The sequence below is a fragment of the Protomyctophum bolini genome, assembly GCF_963924005.1.
Source record: "Protomyctophum bolini genome assembly, chromosome: 6".
Classification (NCBI taxonomy): domain Eukaryota; kingdom Metazoa; phylum Chordata; class Actinopteri; order Myctophiformes; family Myctophidae; genus Protomyctophum; species Protomyctophum bolini.
Genome location: NC_137867.1, coordinates 13,667,923 through 13,693,991, shown reverse-complemented (window position 1 = coordinate 13,693,991; position 26,069 = coordinate 13,667,923). Strand labels below are relative to the sequence as shown.

Below are 26,069 nucleotides of genomic sequence, written 5' to 3'. Positions count from 1 at the left end.
TCAGGACAGACAATCCATGTCACTAGCGTGTGCATCGGCCGTTTGCTAAAAACATGGTGCAGACTTCAGGTAATTAGAAAAGAGCCAAATTAATAACTGAGATAAATCCCCATGACTGGTCCTAAATATACCGTCTGCAATGAGGTGATAAATTATTTTGGAAGAGCAAAGTGCTACAGTCTGCCACATGAGGCCAGTTTGAAACAGGTTAGTGTGTGCCAAGTGCCCACAGTGGATGTTTTATAGGTCAGTGAGTGATAGGGGTTCTACCTTGTTCTCCAATCTGTCTCCCACTCATTCTGTAACACAGCACCTCATACTAGACCACTAAGACCCAATTCCGTTGTCCCAGCGGTATATCCTGTACGAGGTCATTTGGAAGCTGTGGACAAAGGCCTGTGAACTGCAGTTTGAACCGTGTCTACAGTATGTGGAAAAGAGCAATGAGCTAAGAGTGGTGTGAACCCCTTACCCACCCGCTCTTAGTTAGAGCAGGACCGTTGTGGGCGTACGTAGCTCTACAGTTGCCAGAGCAGCAGCATCCTCATGCTTGATTTAAATATGCGGTAGCGCCGTGTAGCACACCGAAAATAGCAGATGTTCAAGCTCACAATGAATTGTGTGAGCCTGTACATGTTATATTTTTGGTGTGCAACTGAGGTCTTTAAGGCCAACCAAATGCAGTCTGATACAGTTTAAGTGGTTAAAACAGAGAAGTCAATCGTGTACATTGATCCAATGCAAAGCATCTCAAACCAGCCTGCTTGTAGGGGTGTGATGGTAAAATGTAGACCTTTGGAACCATAATTTAAAAGAGTGTTCTAAGTAGCTGTATGTGGTCCAAGTGAAACGCGAGGCCACAGACAAGCTCCGTTTTGATATTGTGTGCTGGAAAAGTTCTCTCCGATACAGCCAGCAAATGACTCTACCGTGTTTGGGGCGCGCCCAGATGATCTACTGTGGAGCGAATTAATTTGTGAAATAACAGGCTTGTCTTTATTTTAATCATATTCTTTTGCTGTTCATATTCATATCGCAGACATTTTACCATTGTATTTTCAAAATAAATATGGCATGCTTTAGGCTCAATGGGATCACTGTGTATTGCCTCATAATTTGACTTTAGAATAACTGAACAAGAAGACAATTTGGGCTCCTTCTAATCTCTGTGTATTGTTTCATAACTGGACTTGACTTCAGGATAAACTGAACAACAGATAAACGCATCAGGTGGTTGTGGTCCTGTCCAAGTACTCTATCCCCCTCCTGTCTTGATCCTGTCTACACCGTCCACCACTGCTCTCCAATATAAACGTCACACCAGGGTGGTGTGATGCCCAAACATGCACAGTTTGATGGATGAGTGACTGGTCGCACACTCATTGAATGTACAGGAGGCTAAGGCGAGGAGAGGGCACACATCCCCGCTGTGCTAAAGCTTTGTTCAAAGCATGGGGGAGGGGTAAATTAGGGAATCGAGCAGCACAGACACTGTGTCCCAGTGTATCTGTCAGTCCGCTTGGTATGCATGCAGGACTGTACAGAAGCATCACTGTCCAAATGCTTATGAGGCTCATTGTACATTCACTGTGGCGTTCTTATCGGTCCATTATTTGTCATTATGAAGTAATGATTAAGAAAGCGATGTGACTTTCTGTAAGCCATACTTGGATCTTGTAGAGAGTAGAGACATAATAAATTGCAGAAACAGGCTGGATAAGATTATGGAGGCATGCTTTGAGTGCCAAAGACAAATAGAGGGGGTGGGGGGGTGTTGCACTCTCTTATCTTTACCCGGCAGATAAAATAAGACCTAAGACAAGACTTTGGACAGGGCCACAACCACCCCTAAGCAGCAGGCTGGCTGACTGACCTCTTGAGTTGCTTTGCTTTGCATTGGATTGGATCATTGAATCTACAACTGACTTTCAATCGGTTTTTAACCACTTAAAACCTATACTTTGTTGCCGATCTACAAGCCCACAATGTGTCACACTGCAATGTGTTGTAGGCATGTTTGCCTATTTGTGTCTGGGTCTAGTGGTTTGCGCCACACTTAACTGTAGTTAGAATTTTCGGAATTGCGGACTTGCTGCACTATTTGTTAGCATATTTTTGATCAAGTTTAAGGTCAAGTTTAGTCGCGTCTCTGCCACGCTTTTCAGCCGCGAGGTCTTATTTTGAAGAGAAGGAAAATATTCAATTACGTGAAAACGTGAAAGCAAAGCATTGCCAGACGACGGAGACACCAATAACCGATGAAAATAATACTAGCGATGCTGGACGCATTATATAAACAAAAAAACGTATCCAATGTCGATCTAGGCGATCTGTGACTTTTAATAAAACTCATCCAATGTCGTAGTGAGTACAACGAGTTCACTCACCTGTTCTTTATCTGGTTTGTCAGAGATGTCGTTCATGCTGCTGGAGTTCAGATTACGATGTGCCATGGCAGGGCTACCTGTTTAAAAGACAGCGAGCCAAGTGGTTATGCTGGACTCAGAACCACCTGCCTGATGCATGAACTGAATAGATGGAAGTAACCCAAAGAAAAGACAGTGGCCCAGTTTGCCCTTCATGCAGTAGGCTACGCAGTACGCACACCAAAGGGATAAGAGGAGGAATATTCTTCATGCAATCCAATGTCAGAAGAAAACTACATTTAGGACTATCTGAAATTAAAGGCTATGACAGTAGTCCCTGAGACAATCTAATTAACTACATTCACTGTCTCAACCTTTCAGGACCAAGGAATTGCATACAAAATGTCATGCCTGAAACTATCGGAGACTGCACCCTTCTGCTAAAAGAAATAAACTATTGCGCTGAGAACATTTGGGACTTGATCAGCCTAAGGGACAAGAAATAAATGAATAGATTTGGACAAGAGCATTATTCTGATGCCACTGTAGCCTTTCAAATGGCTCCCCACCCCCCAAGCAAAACGAGCAACATGGTAATAACAGTCAGTATGATGCAGCCAACAAAAACGGTCCGTCGTTTATGAAATCAGACAAACAAAAAAGTAGATATATTAATTTGAGTTCTTATTTGAGGGAGTAAGTATATTGTAAAGACCAATTTTTGTTTTCCCCTGACCAAGCTAGCCTTGTCAAAATACGCTATTCTCCTTATTGAATAGCACTCACTCGTGCTTTGTGGGCTACAACACAGCACAATTTAAAGTTAGATCTGAGGCGGAGTTCAAAGTAAATCTAAAGTTCTTGATGAGACTTTCTTTAGTTGCTTCAAACTTAAAAACGCCCTCCCTCCAGGGCTCAATACTAAGCCCCCTCCTTTTCCCCCCTTCTTTGTCGTATGTAAGCCAATCTACAAGCTTGAGCTTGTAGTTCTGTTATTGTCACCAAATGTCCGCCTATGTTCGCCAAATGTTCGCCTATCCAACATGCCCAGAGTAGGGACGCTAGGATTCACATGACATGAGGGTGGCTAAATTGTTACTGTCTAGGTCTGGTGGTGAACTTACTAAGCCGATCCATACTGGAACAACTCCTTTGGTCCTCCTCCATAGAGGTGCGACCCGACAGGCAAGTCATGGAGTTGTCAAGAGGACTACGTGCTTTTAGTGGTAGCAACGGTGCATCAAAGTCAATCCCAGGAAGGAAACAAAGATGGAAAAATGGAAAGAATGGAATGCGACGAAGGATGAAGAGAAAGAGTTGACAGATAGCAGCCATTAAGCAAAAGCAAGTGGTTGTTAGAGAAGCAGTAAAAACAGAATTAACGTTGTTAATATAAGCAGTATAGTGTATAGAGGGTATGCGCGTGACATCATCATCAAACCAGGAAGTTATGCAGGAACGCCTACTGAGTGGCAAAAAACTACTTTCTGGCCTTGACAGCCCATACATCCACACAGAAAAGTCCTATCTGATTGCATTAAACAACGTTAAACAATGTTAAACTCACTTTGCATGTTGCTTTGCCACTCGATTTGCCACTCGATGTGCCATTCACTTTAAGCATGCGCATACCCTCTATAGCTGGATATTATGGGTATTATTTCAAACAAAAAGTACCAAGAGCCTTTGGAAAAAATATTTTGCTTTCAAATGCTACATTTTATGAAATAACAGCATTGAACTTTGAATGGGTCAAACAAAGGGAACTTGCTTTTGATGCAGTCATTCACCCGACAGTTTTACAAATCTGATTACAGGTAATAAATCATTGGAATTTTTCCAAAAACCCAGGGTAGATGTCGGATTAATCACCATGTTAACACAGTGAAATGTTAACACGTACATATATTGAAACAACTTGCTTTATCAAAAAGAAATAATAATAAAGATCACAAAATAGGCAGATCATTGTGTTATAAAGAAGTCCATTTTATGATACTGGAAAATATTTCAAATCTACCTACATGGAGACGTTCTGTGAAGGGAAATACTACTGTATATTCAGTGCCACAGAGTGGCAGTGCTTTTCTCTGTGTAACAGCCTAGTTCAGTGGTTCTCAACCTCAAACTGACTATATATATATACAGTATATATATATATATATATATATATATATATATATATATATAATAAAGTTACTGCAACCTTTAAATTCAAAATTGAGAAAGTCACCATTCCCACAAGTTTTACATGCAATAACAATGAACGTCTCCAAGTAAGATTTGTTTTTCTTTGTTTCTGTGTTTTTTCACACTACAAAGTGTTTCATCCGTAGAAATAAAAAGCAGTTAAATAAGCAAAAAAGAAAGAAAGAATTATACAAAATAGGTTATGCAAATAAACACAAATCTGAGCTTTGTACAGCAATTCTCGATTTCTGTATTTGGTCAACCATTTTTTGTCATTTCAAATATTGTCACTGGCGTCTCAAATGAATTACATTTGATTTATATGACACCATGTATAGATCAATTTAATTTGTATCTTTGCAATTAATCATATTCTGAGCTTGATGTATTGGCATTTGGCTTCATCTCAGCTGTCAGATTAATCTGCATATGAATGTGATTAGTACGGTTAGTCAATTATAAGTCAATTATGAGTGAAAGTGACGATAACTTTAGGGATCAACATTAAGACACCCTACACAGGATGTGCATGTCTGTAGGCCTATGGCATAGTGGTGTCATTAAGGATATAGTCTCTTGGAGGGCACTGGTTTTCCTTTATTTTCTGCCGATGGGTTCTCAGATTGTTAAGGATGTGGCCAGGAACGAGTTGTTCTCTTTCTGTAACAATGACCAATTTATTTATTTATCTATTCTGCTATCTCTCATAACACAATGTATAAAGTGCAACTGAAGAGTTCCTCATAACCTATAGTTTCATACTGTGGCTTATTAATATTCCCTGTGCTCGAAAAGATCACATCAATTGTGGTGAGTAAATACTTTTGTCTTATTTTCTTAATGAAGATGCTATCATTAATTACTAAAAAAGTTTATTTTGTATTTTAGGCTATACATTTTTTTTTAAACGAAACTATTTTGTAATAAATAAAAAATAAATAAACAGTTCCTTCCAAAAATAAAAATGAAGACTGCACCAAACTGGCATCTGTATTACCGTTCTCCTGGTTGGTAAACAGCCTACTTGCACTGGAGACCGTCTTGCCGATGTCAGCCAGTGAGCGCAGGTTGGACTTCTTGGTCTGGTGGCGATGCCTCCTCAGCAGCGTGTACATGACCTTGTCCTTCAGCTCTGGTTTCAGCTGGCCGTTGGCTATCTGGTTGTCTGTGATCATCTCTGCATGTGGACAGAGCAGAGGAGCGGCGCAACAGCTGATCACACAAATTGATATATTATTTTAAAAAATCACACCCGTGAACTGAGTGGTGCAACTATACTTGTATTGTGGTAGTTACTGTACTGTACTGTAGTCTGTACTGTACCATACAGTGTTCTGTACTGTGTACTGTACTCAGAGTACTGTACTCCTGTACTGTACTATACTGTACACTGTGATGTACTCACTGTACTGTTCTGTACTGTGCTATTGTAATAGTTATAGTGCACAGTGTGAAGCACTCAACAGCGCCACTTGAAGGTAGGTCACCCAGCGGTATTGCAGCTGTTTCTACTCCAAACAGACATGAACAAAGGGACATGTGCACCGCTAAAAACAGTATCAATAATTGATCATAAATTTAATAAATGAATCAATTCCTATTTACAATTGCTAAGAAGATAATCAATATTTAAAACCCATAGAAAGAGATAATTTGCCTTGAGTGTAAAAAAGAAATGGAGTTAGCCTATTTCCGAGGCTATCCTGGGATTCTTCGGTTGTTGTTTTTTACAAAAACACTTTGTTTTGGTGACAAAGACAGTGAGTAAAAGCTGCATCTGAAATGTCAAACCACAGCATCACTCAAAGGAGTCATGTCACCATAAAATCTCTTTTCATGTCTTGTGAGGACTCAATTAACAATGACTAGACTGGAATGCTCCTAGCAGTGATGGAAAAAGTACTCACATATTTTACTTAAGTAAAAGTACCGCAAAAATACTGCAATATGGAAATACTCAAAGAATATTCAAATTGTACTTGCATAAAAGTACAAACGTATTGGCATCAAAATGTACTTAAAGTACCAAAAGTAGAAAGTACTCATTACGCAGAATGTCCTATTTAAAGTAAATGTTACTTTCCCCCACTGGCTCCTCCTAGACATAATGCCTGTACGCTGGTGTCGCAGACCAAAATGTAGCAGATCTACAAGCTCACAATGTGTCGCAATGCAACATGTTTGTATATCTTGTATATCGGCTGTTTTCGCTGCACGACACTGGCACACAAGTATAAATAGCCTCCCAGTCTTCCATAACATCATGAATGGCTCAATCAAAAGGTCTATTTAAAAAAAAAAAAAAGGTCAGAAGCCAGAAGTCTTGTCTGTTTTGTCTGTTTTGTCTTGTCTGTCTTGTCTTGTCTGTCTGTCTGTCTGTCTGTCTGTCTGTCTGTCTGTCTGTCTGTCTGTCTGTCTGTCTGTCTGTCTGTCTTGTCTTGTCTTGTCTTGTCTTGTCTTGTCTTGTCTGTCTGTCTGTCTGTCTGTCTGTCTGTCTGTCTGTCTGTCTCTCTCTCTTTCTCTCTTTCTCTCTTTCTCTCTCTCAATCTCTCTTTCTTGCTCTCTTCCCATGGAACGGTGGCGCTGCTAATGACCCATCAATCAAATCAGCTGGCCTCAAAGCAAGGCGCCTAGCTCAGCTCAGTCCATGTAGCACAACCAATTACATCACATTAATCATTCCAAGTGATAAGTCTTCCCCTGGCTCCATCATGCATGGTGTCCTGAGCTGGAAGCAATATGACTTCAAATCAATATCACCATTATTTCAAAGTTTTGCCTCAATTTTCGATTAATGAATGATTAATGTGTTTTATTTATTTTGGTACGGCTCTATTGTACAATAAGTATGATACAGTGTTAAGTGGCTAATCAGAATAATTGATTTAGTCGACTATAAAAAAAAGATTTGTTGATATATGGCATTTAAAAATCAAAAAAATAAACTGCTTCTCAATTATTCGATTAACCTACAGTATACGAGCAATATTAAGTTGGTTATTGGTTCTAAATGTCTGTGATATTTGGCTTATAATTCGGAGAAGGGGGAGACATGTGAGAATTTGGGCTGGTTGAAGACCAAGCTGCAGCATTTTGGATCAGTTAAGTGTGCATGCCGGTAGGCCAGTAAGGAGGGAGTTATAATAGTAAAATCCAGACAACAGGCAACAGTCTTGTCAAAACTTGACTATTGTAACTCTTACTGCCGCACTTAAGCCTCTCCAACTGATCCAAAATGCTGCAGCTCGCTTGGTCTTCAACCAGCCAAAACATGTCTCCCCCCTTCTCTGCTCCCTCCATTGGTCGCTGCCCGCACAGAATACAAAACTCTGATGCTGGCCTTCAAAGCAACCAAAGGTATGGCTCCCCCATATCTTGCAAGTCTGATCGAACCCTACAAACCCTCCCGCGCACTCAGATCAGCCAACGCAGGGAAGCTGGAAGTACCTTCACTAAAAACACCGGGACAACGCTCCACACGTCTCAAACTCTTCTCCCTTCTGGCTCCAAAACTATGGAATGCACTTCCCATCACAATCAGAACTGCAGCCTCACTCCCAATCTTCCGCCATAGTCTGAAAACCCACCTCTTCAGACTCCATCATGGCCCGTAGCACTAACCCTAGCCCCGACGACCTCACAGGCGTATGCCCCACATTAATGTAGATAGCATTTTATGTAGACTTATAGCATTTTATGTAGACATAGCACTATAAAGTATACATGCATAGACTGCATAGTTTCATTATAAAGACATTCCACTGTTATGTTCTTAGCTTACGTATGATTCATGATAACTACCTTTTTATGTATGTGATGTATTGCCATGCTTTTTGTTCTTGCTTAATGTAAATCGCTCTGGATTAAGAGCATCTGCTAAATGCCTAAATTGTAATTCCCCAGCCCCAGTGGAGTGATACAGTCCTCTCAGAGACAATTATTGTACAAGGCACCCTTTCTATGTCAATCACAACTACATGCTTTTTAAAATCAAATAAACACTTGACAATCGCTTGAGTTTGGCTCTCTTTAAATTAATCATCAATGAGATCCAGGCTGATTTGCTCCCATCAGGTGGTTTTTGTGTGGGGGACCAGGCTTCCAATGTTCCAGCCACTTCCTGACTTGCCTACAGAATTGGTGACATTTTTGGTTTCCAAATGATTTGGAAATAGGTCAAATAGGACCAGTCACCAGACTGAGAAGCAAAGTCTGGGGGGAAAAAAGTATTCGGAACGGAGTGAATCAAGACTGGATTCCAGGCTATATGCAGGCGCTCAATTTAAATGTAATGCGCTACAGCAAACACAATGATATGATCCACATCTCTGAGGGGAAAATGCTGTCTGACGACTTTGGTAATGATTAAGATAAAATACTACACAACCAACTTCTTCTGCTGGCTCTGTGCAACGAAAAGCTTCTATAAAGTAGCAATTAGAACCAAGAGGATTTATTTGTCATTAAACATGTACTGCATGTACTGTACTACTTATACAGACACTGCAAGTAATACCTAGACTGTAAGTCCCTTGAAACAGCTAAAACAGTGTGGCTTAATTAATTAATTATTAATTAATTATTAATTAATTATTAATTATCTTGTGCCACCCCCCTTACGTGCATCACATGCATCCATCATCAACCTGTGCTGTGCCCACAACTGTTCTGTTATAAAACGTAATGGCACGCTCAAGATCATCACAACATATTTTATAAAATAAGGATTTAAAATATTCCACCTTCCACCTTAAAATCTAAAGTAGGTATGGTGGAGTTATGGTGAAGGAATGTTCCAATGATCTGGACAGGATCAACAACACTTTAGAGACGATAAAAAAGGCAGATTTACCAGGCCGGCTGTGATTATCGTTGAATATAAAAGTGCGCCAGACTCAAGACTTTTATCCCCCCCTTGGTGTTGATGTGTGCTTAGGTTTTACAGCTGAGTGAACCTGGATTTCTTTCTTATTACGATACAGTGAAAGACTCGTCATTATGTTGCTATTCCCACTTGGCATGTCTAAACCCTTACTAGACCAGATAATTATTAATTGTTTTTCTGGGGGGGGGGGGGGGGGTTGTCTGCCTGTAATTCATTCTTTTCCGAGGACTTTACAGAAAAGAAGATAATTAAAGCATTTGAAATGATGACCTGAATCACGTCACAGTGGGGAAAAATGGCTTTAAACTATTTATACTCCTCTGATGGGCAGCTTACTGCTAATCATAGCTCCGACATTTTTCTTTTTACAATTACAGTGAACTAAAATAAGCACAGGCCAGAGTCGAAACCTCCGATGCCATCACATTGTTGCCGCTAATTGACCTAGTGGGAAGACTGGGAGCGGTTGAAAGAATAAGCCAGTAAAAAAGCATGCTGGTGTGGTGGTGTACTGGCGCATCACTGGTTCTCAAGCGGTAGGTACGAAGGGCACATTGGTCCAGCTGTGCCATGGGATATTATGACAGACACATTATTATTGCAATACAATACCACTATACAAGACTTTAGTTTTGGGCATTGGTAAAAAATGTGATTATATTTATTTTATTTCTTTACCACAAGATGGGACACATACAGTCGATGTACAGTCACGTTGATGACCCTATTTATAAGACCCAATTATTGCAATCCCAAACACAGCATTGGCTGCATCGACGCCAGTATAAAGCCAGTATACAGTGGCTGACTTTCCAGTCTTCAGGTTTTCTTTCTTAGGTAGGAAACTTGTTTGATTAATGCAGAAAAAGTACTATCATTGCAAAACATGTAGCACTTGTGAAATATACACTATGGCACAAATTGAGTTCACTGGCACACATTTAGGGCTAGGTATAATGTGTATCTGGTAATATCACAGCTACATTAACATGGCTGGTGCATACTGTATGTCTGGGACTACTTACCAACAACTTGTGGCAGGGTGTTTGCCTCCATGTCCAGCATGATGGTGCCTTTCTCTATGCATGTTCTCAGCTCAAACAGGCTGTGTAAGGAGAGCGTGGCCACGTGAGGTTTGCTCCAGCGCTCGCCACCTTTCTCCACCTTCTCCTCAAACTTGATCCACCTGGAGGAGCAAGGGAGAATTAACATTCAGTCAGCTCTGAGATGTACACACGTCTGCAAGTTATATGCACCTGTACTATATCTACAGATTGATTGTATGTTTACATTACAACTTGTGTGTTCTAACCCTTTTTTTTAAGCTTCTGCACCACTAGTATATTTCAAACAAGCCACGAGGACCACCCACAAGCCACAACAATATAGCTGATGGAAACGAGTGCCATGGCTTTTGGCCCAATGAGGCATGAGTTATGCCTGTTCAAAGGTTTCATTTTCGATTGCTACAGTATAGCGCCAATTGTAGAAATGTTCATGCATTTTGATCAAAGATGCATGATCAAAGATTTTAACTGTTTTTCATATACTGTAATTCAAAATGGTGGGTGATCAGAGGTCAGAGGTCAAAACTAAAGTCAGAACACTAAAGTTGTTTGGCATGAGGAGACGCATATGTGTATCGAAGTTGTATGACGGTCCAACGGTTCATGAGCTATGCCTGTTCAATCAAAGTTTGCTATTTCAATTGAGTGCTATAGCACTACCCTTTGGCCAATAGTCGTGGGCTTCCTCAACGTTTGACATGGCCCTCTACCATATTGCCAAGTTTAGCGAAAAATGGCTGCACGGTTAAGCCAGAACTGCTATTTTTGGCAGAAGAAGAAGAAACAAACAAACAGACAAATACAATAAGGGCTTGGCACCTTAATAATATATATATTTTCTGGCCTGGACCGCTGGCCTAGGCTTTTTTGTAAAGTTGTATATATTGCAATAATAATGTGCAGTGGTCACAACATCCCAAGGCACTACCTGACTTATCTCATGGCACACTGTTTGACAACCACTGACCTACAGCTTTGACATTATTAACCCAGGATCCTCGACAGGCTTACGCTGAGAGGAGATCAAGTGTTGCCTAGTACTGCAGGTGGATTAATCCCTACTTATTGAATCGACTGCAGTGCTGGACAGTAACAAACTGTATTTAAGTTTTTATGGAAACTTATGACATTCACTCCACTATATTTCAAAGATAAATATTGTACTTTTGACTCTACACTACATTTCTAGGAAGGGAGTGGGGCCCTCGACACCCAAACTTACAAACAGTTGATTATTAAGCAAACCATCAAGCTCTATTACAAAAATTGTGAAAATAGTAAAGGCCATCTACTGTAGCTCACAAAATGTCAAAATGTTGTGAGCTAGTCTCCTTGTCCCCCCTCCCTTCTTCTTCCCTTTATTTTCTATGAAAAGAAAAGATACTATGAGAACTATGCACAAACACATCTGTGATGTGACAGCTATTTTCATTACTTTTGAAAATGTTCGCATGCACTTTTGATTTCTTGGGAATTTGTAAAAGCTTAAGCAAGTACATCTAGAATACAGTACTGTATATAGATTCTCACAGAAGTCCAGAACATGGCACATAATCATGTTTCTGCACAGTAAGAGCAAGAACAAGGCTTGTGAATGACTCACTGCCTTCAGTGTGTCATTCACAAGCCTTGTTCTTGCTATGCCATGGGTTTTCTTTGGCCATATTGGCAGCAAAGAGAGGCCATTTGGCAGAGAGCCAGCACCACCATGCAATCGCGAAATGTTTTATTCATACTTGAATCCAATAGTCCCATATGTCTCAGCAGTTCATGAACAGGATAGTGGGTTAAGTTTGACATTCACATTGATTTATGAATAGTCCAGTGGTTCTCAAGCACTTTTTGGCTTCAGTACCCACTTTCCCTATAGTCTCTCAAAACTGCAAGAGAAACCCATACAGTAGATAGCATATTCTACTATACTTAATTCATCATTACAAATGGAGGTAAAGAGTTGCAATCAAGATAAAACAGCATAATGGCAAATGCATATTGCTTTCTATTCTATAACAGGTTTTTGAATTAATTTGATATAACATTTCACAGATCAGCATTTCACACAAATTCTGTCAATGTTGTTACATTAAAGTGAAAACATTTATTTATGTATTTATTTCCCAATCTCACACTAGAGTTAAATGTTCCTCATTTGAAAAACACTGGAATGGAATATACTATCAACTATTATCAACTAACGATTTTAAAGCATTTGAAGTGTTTGAATTTCTACCATTCGAACACAAACCTTTCTGAAAAAAATATAGTAGGAAGTGAAATATTTGATGCAGTATAAAACCAATACAAGGTACGGTGTCACTCAAGTATTATGGCGCTTAAAAGTGTATGCGCGTCCTAAGAATCAGGCATTCATATTGGTATTTGGTACTATCTCATAAATACGCAATGCATGATAAACACGACATAACTTGGCGTCTTATATCCACAACAGTGGATCAGCCTTTTCTGCTTTTCTGGGTGAAAAATGGGCCGCTCATGCCCAGCCATCTGAGCACATAACATGGCATCCATTCGGCTACCGTGTTAAGTGGTCAGCTGGGTGGGCTGCGTACAGCGTTCAGTTATGATCAATCAATCCTTTTGTTTTGTTCCATCCACCTTGGCTCAATGGAACTAACCTTAATATATACTTTAAGTAATTATTTATTGGTATCACTATTGGTTTCACTTCCTTACTATGAAAACTTGCAAAACCCGTCAGTCATTCGGTCGGACTCGTCTCCATACAGAATATGGTTGCCAGTCCATTACGCCTTGTGAGGTCACACCTTGTGACCATATATGGAGGTCCCTGATGTCATCAATATGGGAATGTCGTGAGTCACCTCGTGACATCAATATATTGCATGACCACATTGTGACAGTCTCATGATAACCACTGTGGTTGCCGCGACGTTGGTACAACACATCTCCATACCTGGAGTTCCATATATGAAGATCACGACACTGACCTCATCAAACCCTGGATAGCCATACATGGAGAAGACTGGATCATCACCTAAATCTGCATGTATGGAGCCGGTCAGCAACGTTACATCTGACCTTAACCTTAATTAATCTGACACAAGATTAATAGTTTAACTCCTGTTTCTCAACTGTGTCGTATTAAGAAGCTCTGTTGTTTCAGTCTTCTCGGCATCAAGGTGTTGTACTACTGGTATTAATCACACAATTTTATTATCAATAATATTTATGATTATAATTATTATCATTGGCAATTATCCGGGGGCCCACTTGCAATACCCTCGCGGCCACCACAGTGGGCCGATTCCCAGTTAACAGGATGTGGGCGGGATTAACCTACAGCTCACTTGTCTGTCAGCATGATCTACTATAGGCTTGTTGTCGTGACTTTCATTTGTAGCAGCTTAATGACCACACTGTTTATGCTCATCCAGACGGTTCAAGTGAACGGAGTGTGAGCGATGGTGAAGTGGTGGTAAAATAGGTTTTGGCAATACCACAAACTTTCTTACAAGAAAAAAGGTCCTGGCCTCAAACTATACCTCAAGTACCAAAAGTAAAAGTACTCATTATATAGAATGTCCAATTAAGGCTCTACTTCATCATACAAGAGTGTCGTGCCAAAAACAACACATCAAATGGTGATGTTTATAGTAAAACAAAAGGAGCGGGCTGATACTAAGCCCCCTCCTGTTTATGCTCAGCATATCTTCACTGCCGATCTACAAACGCACGAGTCACAAGCTTGTAGATCTGCTATGTTCTCTGAATATTAGCCTCATAATTGGGAAGCTATATGGCAGTGGTGGAAAATAACTAAAAGTACATTTACTCATTTACTTTAGTAACATTTGTAGGTACTTTTACTTTACTTAGTACTGGTATGTCCATTTTTCAATATTCATACTGGGCCTATTCTACTTTTGACTCCACTACAATAATTTGAAAACTTTAGTTACTGTACTAGCTACTTTGCATAATTGATTAGTATTACAAAAAACATACACTAAACACTTAAGCCCTATTCTATACTTTGGCTATTCGGAAAAAAAAGAACAGATCTACAAGCTCACAGCTCGTCGCGGATCTGCTATTTGTGGAAGATTTTGACAAACTTTGCAAACTTTTGAAAAAACGTGTGAAATGGAACATTCTGCAACTTTTACTATTGGAACTTTTTTTGAACACTTTATCTTTATTTTATTTTTTGACAGTAAATAAACATATATGATGTACTGAACGTTTTATTGTAACTGACCCCAATATTTTGAATACAGGACTTTTACTGGACTTTTACTTAAGTAAAAAAGCAGAATACTTCGTCCACCACTGATGCTAGGGTCTAAGGCAGTGGTTTTCAACCAGTGGTCTGAGGACCACCAGTGGTCCTTGAGGGGGTTCCAGGTGGTCCCCAGCTAAAGGATGGAGAGTTGGTAACCACGGGTCCATTTGGTTTCATGTTTATACGCTCTCAAGAGTAAATTATTGTAAAACGTCTACATTACATTACATTACAATTTACAAGAAGTCTAGACAATTGGAGAATGTAGGAGAATGGTTATTTCTCCTATGGTACGAAATCAATACGCCAAAATCTTATCCGTGGCTCAAATGCAGAATAAATAATGGGCCTTGAAAAGGGTTGAAAACCAGTGGTCAAAGGGTTAAACAGGCCCCCCCCTGTAGAGAGGTCCATTCAGTCAGTCAGTCAGTCATTCATTCATTCAGTTCTAATGGTGCATAAACAACCATCTCAATCCTCCCAGGCCTCCCATCCTGCTTCATCCCACACTGCACTACACAGGACAGACATGCCATCTTTGTTTTGACAGCGCTCTCCTCTTTTGATGTGACATTCTATTGTGCAGCAGATTAACTGAAATTATCATTATTATCATTATTATTAGCAAATGTAAGTCTGAGTGTGAACAATAAGTAACCAATTAATTGAACCAATTTAACAAACCAGTTAAATGAACAGGTTTACAGAGAATGACATTATCCATTGCTCAGAGGTTAAAACTACCTTACTTTTATTTTATTTTATCGTCTTTTTTCCAGTAGTATAAATTATCACTATTTTATCTTGTTGTATATTGTAGCCTATTGCTGAACATGTCTCACCAACACTTCGATGCTGACACCTGTATGAGTGAGTGACTTGGTACGTACAGTGAACGGTGTGTTGAAGCTCTTACCTGGCCGTCTCCTTCCACTCCATCTCCTGTCCGTCCACTGACAGCAGCTCGTCCAGCTCGGTGAAGAGCTGCGGGGGCGCCGGGCCATCATCGTCCTCCCCAAGGATGAAGCGGATCCTCTCGGCCGCCGGTGAGACTGTGGACAGAAGGAAAACGCTGCGGTTCACAGGAGGTTGACACTGCTGGTGCCCATTGGGCAAGGGCTCGGGCAACGAGGGCTTCACCTCTTCCTCCTTCTTGCCCTCAGAGGCAGACACGGGAGGAGGAGGGGGCGGTGGTGGGATCTTTACCCCCTCCAGCGACTCCTCTTTCCCCCTGTCGTCCACCGCGTCCTCTTGCTTCTCTTCCTTCCCTTCCTTCCCCTCTTCGTTGTTGTTGTTGTTTGACATCTTCACCACTCGCTGACCCCCCCAAATATGAATCTCGGGTGGTCTTCACTCGGGAGGTGGGTGTGTAGATAACAGCTGGTAAGCAACACAAGCTCACCAGCAACAACCCATTAAAAAGTGACGGCCGCTCTCAGTTAGCCGCTCCAGCGCTCTGAGAGCCAGGTAGAAGGGGGTCCGAGGGGGTTTAGGGGTGACAGTGTCCCCACTACAAGCCCCTTCACCCACACCACACTGTTCAAACAGGCCTCCTCCCATTGGCCCTCCAAACCTTGGCACGCTGCCCTGGAGCCCCTCATTAACAATTAGGAAATGCTTCACAAACTGCCCTATTCTTTACAAGCCAGGCTTTGCTTTCCTTCCCCTTGTCTTCTCATTTGAATACTTATACAAGCATCAGTGCTCTTACAGGGAAAAAATGAGCCATTCCAACATTCAAAGGGGCTGATATATAATTAATACTTTTCAACACTTTCTGATGCCTTATTCTAAAAGAACTTCTGGAGGAATGCACAAACAAATATCTGTGTACAGTACTGCAGTACAGTAAATCATCGCACAACAGCAAACAACCACAGAACTAATGCTCATACCGCCAGCCACACTACATCTTTAGAGTTGCATTTTCACACTGTGCAGGAATGAAATACATTTTGTTGAAGTTAATTGAAGGTGTTTGTTTGAAGGAACACGATTATTTGATAATAGATACAGTATCCTGTAAGTACAAGTGTCTCTTTATCTGACAAATATGTTAAAACAAAATATAGTATGAAATGTGAGCTCTAGTGTATAACGTATGACCATGGACATAGTAAAACATGTTTGTGATTGGACAGAGGAGCCCAACCAATCACAGCATTCATTGAATCCATTGAATTGACTTGGGTTCTGTTCAATCACAAACGAGAACTATTGTCCTACCCCTTCTGTCATCTGAAATGACCTTGTACTTTCCAAATGTCGTGTTTTCCCAAATGTTGTGTTTTCTCAAATGTTGTATTTTCTGAAATATTTTGTTTTGTGAAAGGTTACGTTTTCTCAGATGTCATGTCAATTGAACTGTTGTTTGTGTGAATTGTCTTGTTTTCTGAAATGTCGTTTGGTTTGATGAAATGTGTGCTCAGGACCACCATATCGTCACCCCCATTTCAGGACATGAATCAGATTCCTCCACAGTAGCGGCCCATAGCCAGCCACGGATGCCGTCACCATCCACCGGTCCTGCACAGTCACAGTTGGTTGCATAACGTGCACAATGACACCAAGAGCCAGTTCATTGTATCATGGACTCACATCTCAGAATTCCAGAATCCACTGAATGGTGTTCTAAGGAGGTTATTGTATTGCATAAAATGCCATTAATAAATCTTGACCTGACTTTACATGATTATATGTATTGCTACTTTTACTCAAGTAAAAAAGCAGAATACTTCGCCCACCACTGACGCTAGGGTCTAAGGCAGTGTTTTCAACCAGTAGTCCGAGGACCACCAGTGGTCCTTGAGGGTGTTCCAGGTGGTCCCCAGCTAAATGATGGAGAGGAATGGCAAAGTCACACTTTGCAATTTCGCTGGCTCGAAGGCACAGATGCCTTCGGAAATATAGGCCCCTTCCACTGATTTAGCTAGTCAAGTCACCCCTGTGATCATGTGTAAGTAATTAGGGATGTATCCCCATAGAGTATTAAAAGGATAGAGACTGAACTGGCGCGAAGCTCCGCCCCCTCCGCTATTCATGTCAGTGGCGTTTTGAAGCCGCTGGAGGGACCGTCTATTTCCGCCTTTTGGGGCGCATTTCCGCATTTGACCTCCAAAATTTGGAGGTCAAATGCGGAAGTGCAACCAAGCGCTCAATGTTAAAGCTCAGCTGCACGGGGTTTCCTCGTCATGAATCCACGGGTCCGCCTGCAGACCTTCCTCTTACCACTAGGGCCCAGCGCTTCAACATTGGAGTGCCTAGCTGGCCCCTTGTGTATCCCCCAAAAAACATGTTTTTGTTAAATAGGCCCCTCCCACTAACTTTGGAAGCCGATTAGGGCTGAAAGATACAGACTATCAAAATTCTGCCTGTGGTGTTTTAATCGGATAGGTCCAGAAATAATGTGTACCAATTCATTGAAAATGGCGGAAAATATATCCTGACGCAAATGGGCGTGGTCTATATGGGGAGATGCGTCATGACCCAAGGACCTACAGGTCAAGAGTTATAAGGCAAAATGTAAAGTGGGCTGTTATAGCGCCACCATGAGGCCGACTGATGTAAATTTGTATTACATTAATTTGAATAATTATTATGAACCTCCCCTCCAAGTGTTGTAACTGTACCCTTACAGTTTCTGTGAGAAAAATACTTGTTTTCGCATTATAAAGAAAATGAATTCACTAATAAATTCAATTAACAGCGTTACATTTGTAAAATAGAAAAAATAGAAAGTGTGTGTGTGTGTGTGTGTGTGTGCGCATGTGTGTGTGTGTGTGTGTGTGTGTGTGTGTGTGTGTGTGTGTGTGTGTGCGCATGTGTGCTCACGCATGCACATGTCACAATGAATCTGATGTTAGAAAAATCTGCTGCACGCACGTCCTGTGGCGCACACAACAAGTGCCATCTACAATGCCTGACATTGTTGACTTCAGAAGAGCCATTTAGATCGCTATGTAAACTTGTCTTTAGCTACCAAGCATAATTATTGCCCTGTAACATTACATTAACTGCCGTGTTCAGCCATTCACTCAGTCAGTCAGCACATAGTAAGTGAGGTGAGGGCTTAGCACTGCAGGTGCAAGCTAGATGAGTAGCCGTGAGATTGATAGGTGCACGACAAATTAAATGCTTGGACACAGCAATGACCGCAAGCTGTAACTAGCTGCAAGCACTTTGTGTTAAATAATGCCCGGAGTACAATCATTTACATATACAGTGCATGTACATGTCACACATTTAGCTGACTCTCCTATCCAGAGTACTTTATAGCAAGTACAGTAAACAGTACATAAATACAACATACGTAATGTAAGCATGTATTAAATAGAGAAGCGCCAGGGTCAAGTAAGAGCCAGACAAGAAAGCTGACATTTTAGCAGAACACGCGTGGCAAAGATCATTTGAATGCAAAAGTACAGAAACGCATCAAGTACAGTACAAGCGACCACAGTCAGTCTCCCATTCACTGTCACAGGAGTGGCTGAGAAGGGGCGTGGCACAGATTAGAGTTTTGGTCATGCCGCTATTACAGTTGAGTGATTACAGTTATTCATTAACTGCATGAACCCTATTCTGGTCATGTCGTAACAAGCGAACACTCTGAGAAAATAGCAGATCTACAAGCTCACACACTTGTAGATCTGCCATTTTTGGTTAGGAGATGGTGTGGAGGCAATAAAGGAAGGGGTCAAGTATAGACCCTTGGGGGACCCCCGGTCAATTAGGGTTTAAGTGGTTAAACTGCCTCAGGACATAATGTAGAAACAGTGTGTGTGAACTCTTGACATATAGGCATCCTTTCTGGACCAGTAACAAAATAAAATGCAATACGAATGTTTATAGATTCTGAATTGAAGAGCGTTTTATGACATGCTTCATTTTTTTTTAGAATTCTTAGATTTCATTTTATCAACACCGTTGTAAACCATTTGTCCTTGAGACCAAACAGTATCCCTGTGCCATCTTCTATATCCAAAGACCAAAGGTGCTATCAAGTGGCAGTGTCGATTCAGTGGAACAGTTGCTAAGGGGAGGGGGGGTGGAGTCGGGGTCCGGACTACGGAGCACAGTGAAAGCAAAGAGGGGGTGAGCACAGGCGCGGGAAGGAGGGATGGAAATGAAAATCCCGTCGTTCAAATGCAATTTCAAAGCTCTGTGAGCTCTAGCCAAGAGCCATGGGCGCACAAAGGGGACTTTGTCCGAGCAGCGGAGGCTCATGGGATAGGGGGACGAAGGAAGAATGCCCGCTGCCCGGCAGAGAGCTCAGTGTGACTGGCTGCCACTAAAGGCCTGTTTAGTCCCACTCTTGACATGCATCCTACACAAAATACCTTCTGTCTCCTATTTTTTGTTGTTGTTAAATTACGCTGCACTATAAGACAACAAAAGGGAAAAAAGAAGAAAAGAAGAAGAAGATGAAGAAGCTTCATGGTATCTAATTGCAGGATTTTTTTGTTCACCACTGTACACACAGTGACGGTGCAACTCTACACCATCTAATTCAACGCAACAACAACAGACAATGTTTGTCCATGACATTCAGTATGCAGGACAGCCAGTGCTGCAGTGCCGTGGGGAGGGAGCAGAACTTAGGGTTGAATGCAGAGTGACCCCCTGAGGAGGACTCACTGAGAGCACAGTATTTATGCCAGGACAATGTAGCTCTGGAGATTTGTTATGATAGCTGATAGGGGCAAGCCTTCCAAGAGTTGAGAATGCTATAGCCAGCGATGAGCGTAGCACCTGAGGGCCATGGCGAGGTCACACCAGGTCAGGTGGTCTGAATGCAATGATCACATTAAAACTGGTGTCCCTATTTTGGACATTTTATAGGCATTAACAACAAAAATAAGTTCAAGCATTTAAAAAAGAAAGGTGGTGGCTCAAGTGGTTAAAAGCTGCAGAACTCTAAATGCAAATGTCAGTTGACATGAATTAGCCACCACTTCACGACATGTTAGTGTTTTTCATCATGTCCCAACTGAGTGTTGTTGTTCCGACTATCTGTCAGGACTGACATTCTAATCCAATATGAGCAGCCTAACGTCAGAGATCCCTACCAGAGCTACATTACACTGCCATCAGAGTTGTTCTTATCTTACCTGCTCCACAGGGAGCGTGGGTGCATTCGTGTCAGATGTGATGACCTGTGACATGTTCACAACGAAAATATAGCCTACCAGTACAAACCAATCAGGAGGGACAGACAGTAGGCTGACAGGAAATGGGGGGAAAGACATGCATTAAAGGCCGTCGGGATTGGGAGTCGAGCCCGCGGCACACTGCCAGACTGGATTACCAGCCAAGGTGCCTGGACCGCTGAGCCACGGCCCACTGACCTGACACCGATATAGTAGGTTAGAATCATCTGTTTGACTGTCACTTGGAGAGTTCGTGGTTGAGCATGGAAGCATAAACATCCAGGGTTGGTAAATATTGCTCTGATGTTTTCACATCCTATTTTTCAATTGATCATAACCTATGCAGATCAATATGATTGAAAGCTTTATTCCTCTTAACTGTTAGTAAAGTTGGGGGAGACGTTTTGACGTTCTGATGCTGTTGATGTTGTTTAATATATAGAGACCTGTGGGGCTCTATAGGGTTTAAGTGGTTCATTTAAATGTGGTTGAACACTGAAACTTTGTAAGGCTCCCAGTTACGCCTTGACTAGGAGCTTTACAAAGTTCTTTTTATTTTATTGCCTTATCCACTGTTGGTCCTGCACCTGCCATCCAGTAGATGTGCCAGTTCTATTCTTCCCCTAGTGAACCACATGTCAGCCCTCCAGTATTGGATGGTAGCAAAACAACTGTGTTAGTTTGGACGAATGCAGTGAAACAGGGACGCGGGGAGTCAAGCATCTTTCAGTACCTTCAAAGGAAGCATTACTTCAACTGCCCAATGGAGCCGTCATTTCTCAGGCAGTACCCTTTATGTCCAAGTCTAGACAGGAGACTGATGGTTATAGGCAGGGTTCGGTTTGTAAAAAAGAAAAGAAAAACAAAAAGACGAAGAAGAAAGAAAGAAAAAAAAATACAATGGCTAACTGCTTAGTATGTAAGATGATCTATTCACAACTGCAAACCAAGGCTCTACAGCAGGTGCTTAATTAAAACAGCTCAGCACATCACCAACACTTAGCTCGCCAGTTTAGCTTGGGACCTTTATACCTAGATTCTGTCATGTTTTCTCAATCACCATCAACAAAGGTCAGGGTTGGCATCTACAGTATCTGCGTCATGGCCAACTCTACACAGCTTTAGTGCGAAGTTTTTTTGATTATGAGCAATGAGTGATTGATTCAAAAACATTGCATTCATAACTAATTCTCTAATCACAAGAATAAAAATCACACCCGTGTGAAGTGAGGGACGCAAATATATTAAAGTCTAACTCATGTTGATTAGGTGATGTAATGGTGATGTAAAACAAACGCTGCCAACACAAACATTAAACGCCATTAACAATAAAGAGACAATATGACGTAATGAAGTACATTATGATGTAAATGTCCCCTTCATTGTCAATGGCGTTTACAAAACAAACATTGCACTAAAGACAAACATTAAACCTGTGTATAGGAGGGGCTCAAAAAGACATGCTACTGTAGATACATGATCAGAATCATAGATTACATATCTATGGTGATTGGGACAGCTGGGAGGCGGCCTAGCAGTATCAGGGCCAGAGGGTACAGGTCTGGGAGCTTAGTTTAAGGTAGGATGGGCCAAACGCCAGAAGGGTGCTTCTTGGCTGAAAACAACATTTTGACAATTTTTGAAAGGTTTTGAAAATAGGGATGCCAGGGTTAATCATTGTTAACATGTTTTTAATTAATTCTACATTTAAGTCTACATTTCCCAAAAGGAAGTTCAGTCTGACCAACTACAGGGATAAAACATCCCCACCAGCCATGAAAATGAAGAGCTATTGAAGTTTGTGAAAATATGAATATTCAAAATATGGCTGTGCGTACACATTTAGATCCTATGTTGACATTTGTAATGAAGTGGTAATACCCCAGAGGGAGATTGATAATAAAACATCCCATAGCTCAATTTATCAGGGTTTAATTTCCTTCAAATGTCCACAGGGAAATAACAAACATATTAAAACATAAAGCCCTGCATCATGCAAGAGTATAGTATCATCTAATGTAGTAATGTCACATACATATACGCTCTAGTGTCTCTTATACCTAAAGTCTTTCTTGATCGACTTACTTCAGCAGTCAGATACGGTAACCATAACATGGGTTACATCATTCTTGATCATCTTCCAAGTAGGAAAAGGAGGTGAGAAATTATTAATTATCATATCATCATTTGAGGTGAAGTGACCTTGTGGAAGTGATAACGATGACAGGATCATTAGTCAAAATAACCTGCTTTCACTGCTGGAAGAGGATCAGTAATAATTTAGACCATGTTTTAGTCCAGTTTACTATCCTATATACGTTGGTTATTGTTCTCATGTTCTTGTTATCAAGATTATTTTTTTGAGTGGTGCAACCACTCCTATACGGAGCTTTGTGTGTAGCTGTGTCCCTGGCTGTGTCCGAGCACGAAAATAGCGTTGGTTTTCACCACCACTGTTGCGCAGCATACAGTACAGTACAGTACAGTACAGTACAGTACAGTACAGTACAGTACAGGGACCCCCTGGGGTCCCCCACACAGTAACTCTGTCATTTCTCAACCGTTTCGGATGTTTTTTTGGCTGTATTTTGGCTGTCAATGTGGGTCCTGGGGAGCCACCAAATGCATGTTTTGGTCCCAGAGTAGGCCTACAGAGGCCTACAGAGCATGCAAGTAATGCTACTAACTAATGTCTATTACAACTGTACATACATACAAGTAATTAAGTAATTAACTGGCACACTCTGCATTTCAGCAGATCTCCTACCCCCTGGGTCTGCCCAGCTACCCAACCCCATGCTGTAATAAGAATAGCTATCAAAGTAATATTCAAAATCTACTTTGAATCTACCTAGAAAAGGGGAAAGAAAAATAAATGCTGCTTGACTAGGAGGTTAGGAAACTGGTTCTCAAAGTGGGGTCCAGAGACCTCCGGAGGTCCTTAAAGGGCTTCCAAGCGGTCCCCAGCAAAATGAGTTGATATAGCATCACAATCAGTTTAACCACTTAAGCACTATTTTATACTTACAGTAGGCTATTCAAAAATAGGCGATCTGCAAGCAAAAACAAATCTTCTCTTCTGGAAGTCCCTGGAACATCATCTTTTCAGGTGGGGAGAGGGGGGGTCCATGGTCAAATTTGGGGGCAATTTGGGGGTCCTTGACGTAAAAATGTTCGAGAACGACTGAGTCAGGACATGCAGTCCCTGCCGTGTCCATCTGACCAAACAAGAGGATTTATTTTAGGCCAGACAGCAGACAAGGCCGTCCCCTGGGGGCACGCACATTTCTCAGACAGAGAGAGAGGGACAAGGAGGGCAGAGAACAACAGAAAGAAGGTACAGTACATGCTTGCGTGCCAGGCTCCTCACACTGCAGCTGCTCTCAGACAGACCTCTGGCTTGCCTCTGGCCTATTCACAGGGGGCTTGTTGCCTCTGCTGGAGTTAAACCTAAACCTTTAGTTTGATTTTATGGAGCTTTTTAAAGGACAACTTTAGTTTTTTTCAACTTTTAGAGAAAGTAAAAGATGAGTGTTTTTTTTGTTTTTTCGTTTTAACGATTTTAGCTATTTTTGACAGGGGGCAGGGGCATTCGAACATGTGGCTAAAGTAAATATATATATATTTTACAACGTTTTACGGTGATTTCTTTATTATTACTTACTATAGTACTGTCCTACTAGACCCCAGGAAATTACATCTGGCCACAGTAGTTGTTTTCTATGTCTGAACGAACAACTGACTACTAGGGGGCTGCCATACTGTGTGTATAGGCTCAATATGTCAGTTTGTCACCTCCCCCTTCACATTAAATAGATCCCGTGATCTTTTGTGGCCAGATGTAATTTCCTGGGGTCTAGTAGGGCTATAGTAAATAATAATAAAGAAATCGCTGTAAAGAATTGTCAAAAATACATATTTAGCCACTTGTTTAAATGCCCCCGCCCCCCCCTGTCAAAAATAGCTAAAATCGTTAAAATGAAAGAAAGCAGCAAATGAAAAAAATTCATTAATTTACTTTCTCAACCTAAAACATGAACCTTGGTTGAAGAAAAAAAAAGTTGTCCATTAATGTGGTTGGTGTCATTGCTATTCTGTTAAAGGATCAAAGAAGAAAAACGACAAAGGGTTTGCTCTCCTGACAATAATACATTATATCGGGGTGCCCGCTGGCCTAGTGGTCCAGGCGCATGCCACATATAGGCTCTGGCCGCACAGAGCGTCATGTGCTCAAGTCTTGTTCATGGTGTCCTTTGCTGCCTGTCTCTCTCTCCCTCTTTCATGTCTATCTTCACTGTAACTATCAATAAAGGCACAAAAGCCAAAAATAATTAATAATAATAATAATACATTATATTGCGTGTGTGTGTGTGTGTGTGTGTGTGTGTGTGTGTGTGTGTGTGTGTGCGTGTGTGTGTGTGTAATGACTGCCCTAACTCGCCATAGAAACCGACAGTGACGTTATGTGACAGAATAGCCCTGCCTGACGCCTAGAAGCCTTAATCTGTCCTTGATCGGTATATGATTGGTTTCCAGTGCCAGAGACCAGTGTGGTCACATTGGGGGCTCGGCCCTGCCTGAATACCTAATATCCAGCGGCAGCCTAAAGCCTAATGTCTCTCTTGGACAAGGGGTGATTCCCATTTGACTGAGTGACAGATGTTTAGTTTCCAATCCAGGAGGTTTCACTAACTGATGAGCGATGACATAAAGGAAAACCCTGTCCCACATGATAAAAGCAAACAAACAGTTTTTTTAACCACATGAACATCGACCTTATTCTAGGTATGTCATAATAAGCGAAAATAGATTGTAAATGGCCTATTTTGGATGAAGACATTTGGTGCAGAGGGACCAATACCCCTAGGGGACCCCGGTCAGTGAATTATGCAGGGTTATCGTGGAGACGATACAATATCTCCACGATATGCCTTTTCACAGATATCTTACATATCTACATGATAGAGGGAATGCACATTCTATGATTCTATGATTTTATCTAAAAATAAGTATTTTGGTCTAAATGTTCTCTTACTCCTTTTTCTTTCATTTATTTTTCCTTTCGCATGAAATAATATCGTGATAATATTGTGTATCGTGATACTGCTTGAGAAAATATTGTGATATTATATTTTTCCATATCGCCCACCC

At 41.2% G+C, this 26,069-nt stretch overlaps 1 protein-coding gene across 3 annotated transcripts in view; it reads right to left on the bottom strand.

Annotated features, from left to right (window-relative positions):
• The window catches only part of slc4a4a (solute carrier family 4 member 4a), a 71,686-nt gene that overhangs the window by 29,013 nt on the left and 16,604 nt on the right, over positions 1-26,069 (bottom strand). For 2 of the 3 annotated variants that reach the window (XM_080766635.1, XM_080766636.1), the window contains 4 exons: positions 15,689-15,824; positions 10,467-10,627; positions 5,554-5,733; positions 2,388-2,464 (listed from right to left, as the gene is read on the bottom strand). In XM_080766635.1, coding sequence (XP_080622761.1) covers positions 2,388-2,464; positions 5,554-5,733; positions 10,467-10,627; positions 15,689-15,824 — 554 coding nt within the window. The remainder of the gene's footprint in view (positions 1-2,387; positions 2,465-5,553; positions 5,734-10,466; positions 10,628-15,688; positions 15,825-26,069) is intronic. The other variant, XM_080766634.1, reaches the window with a different exon arrangement.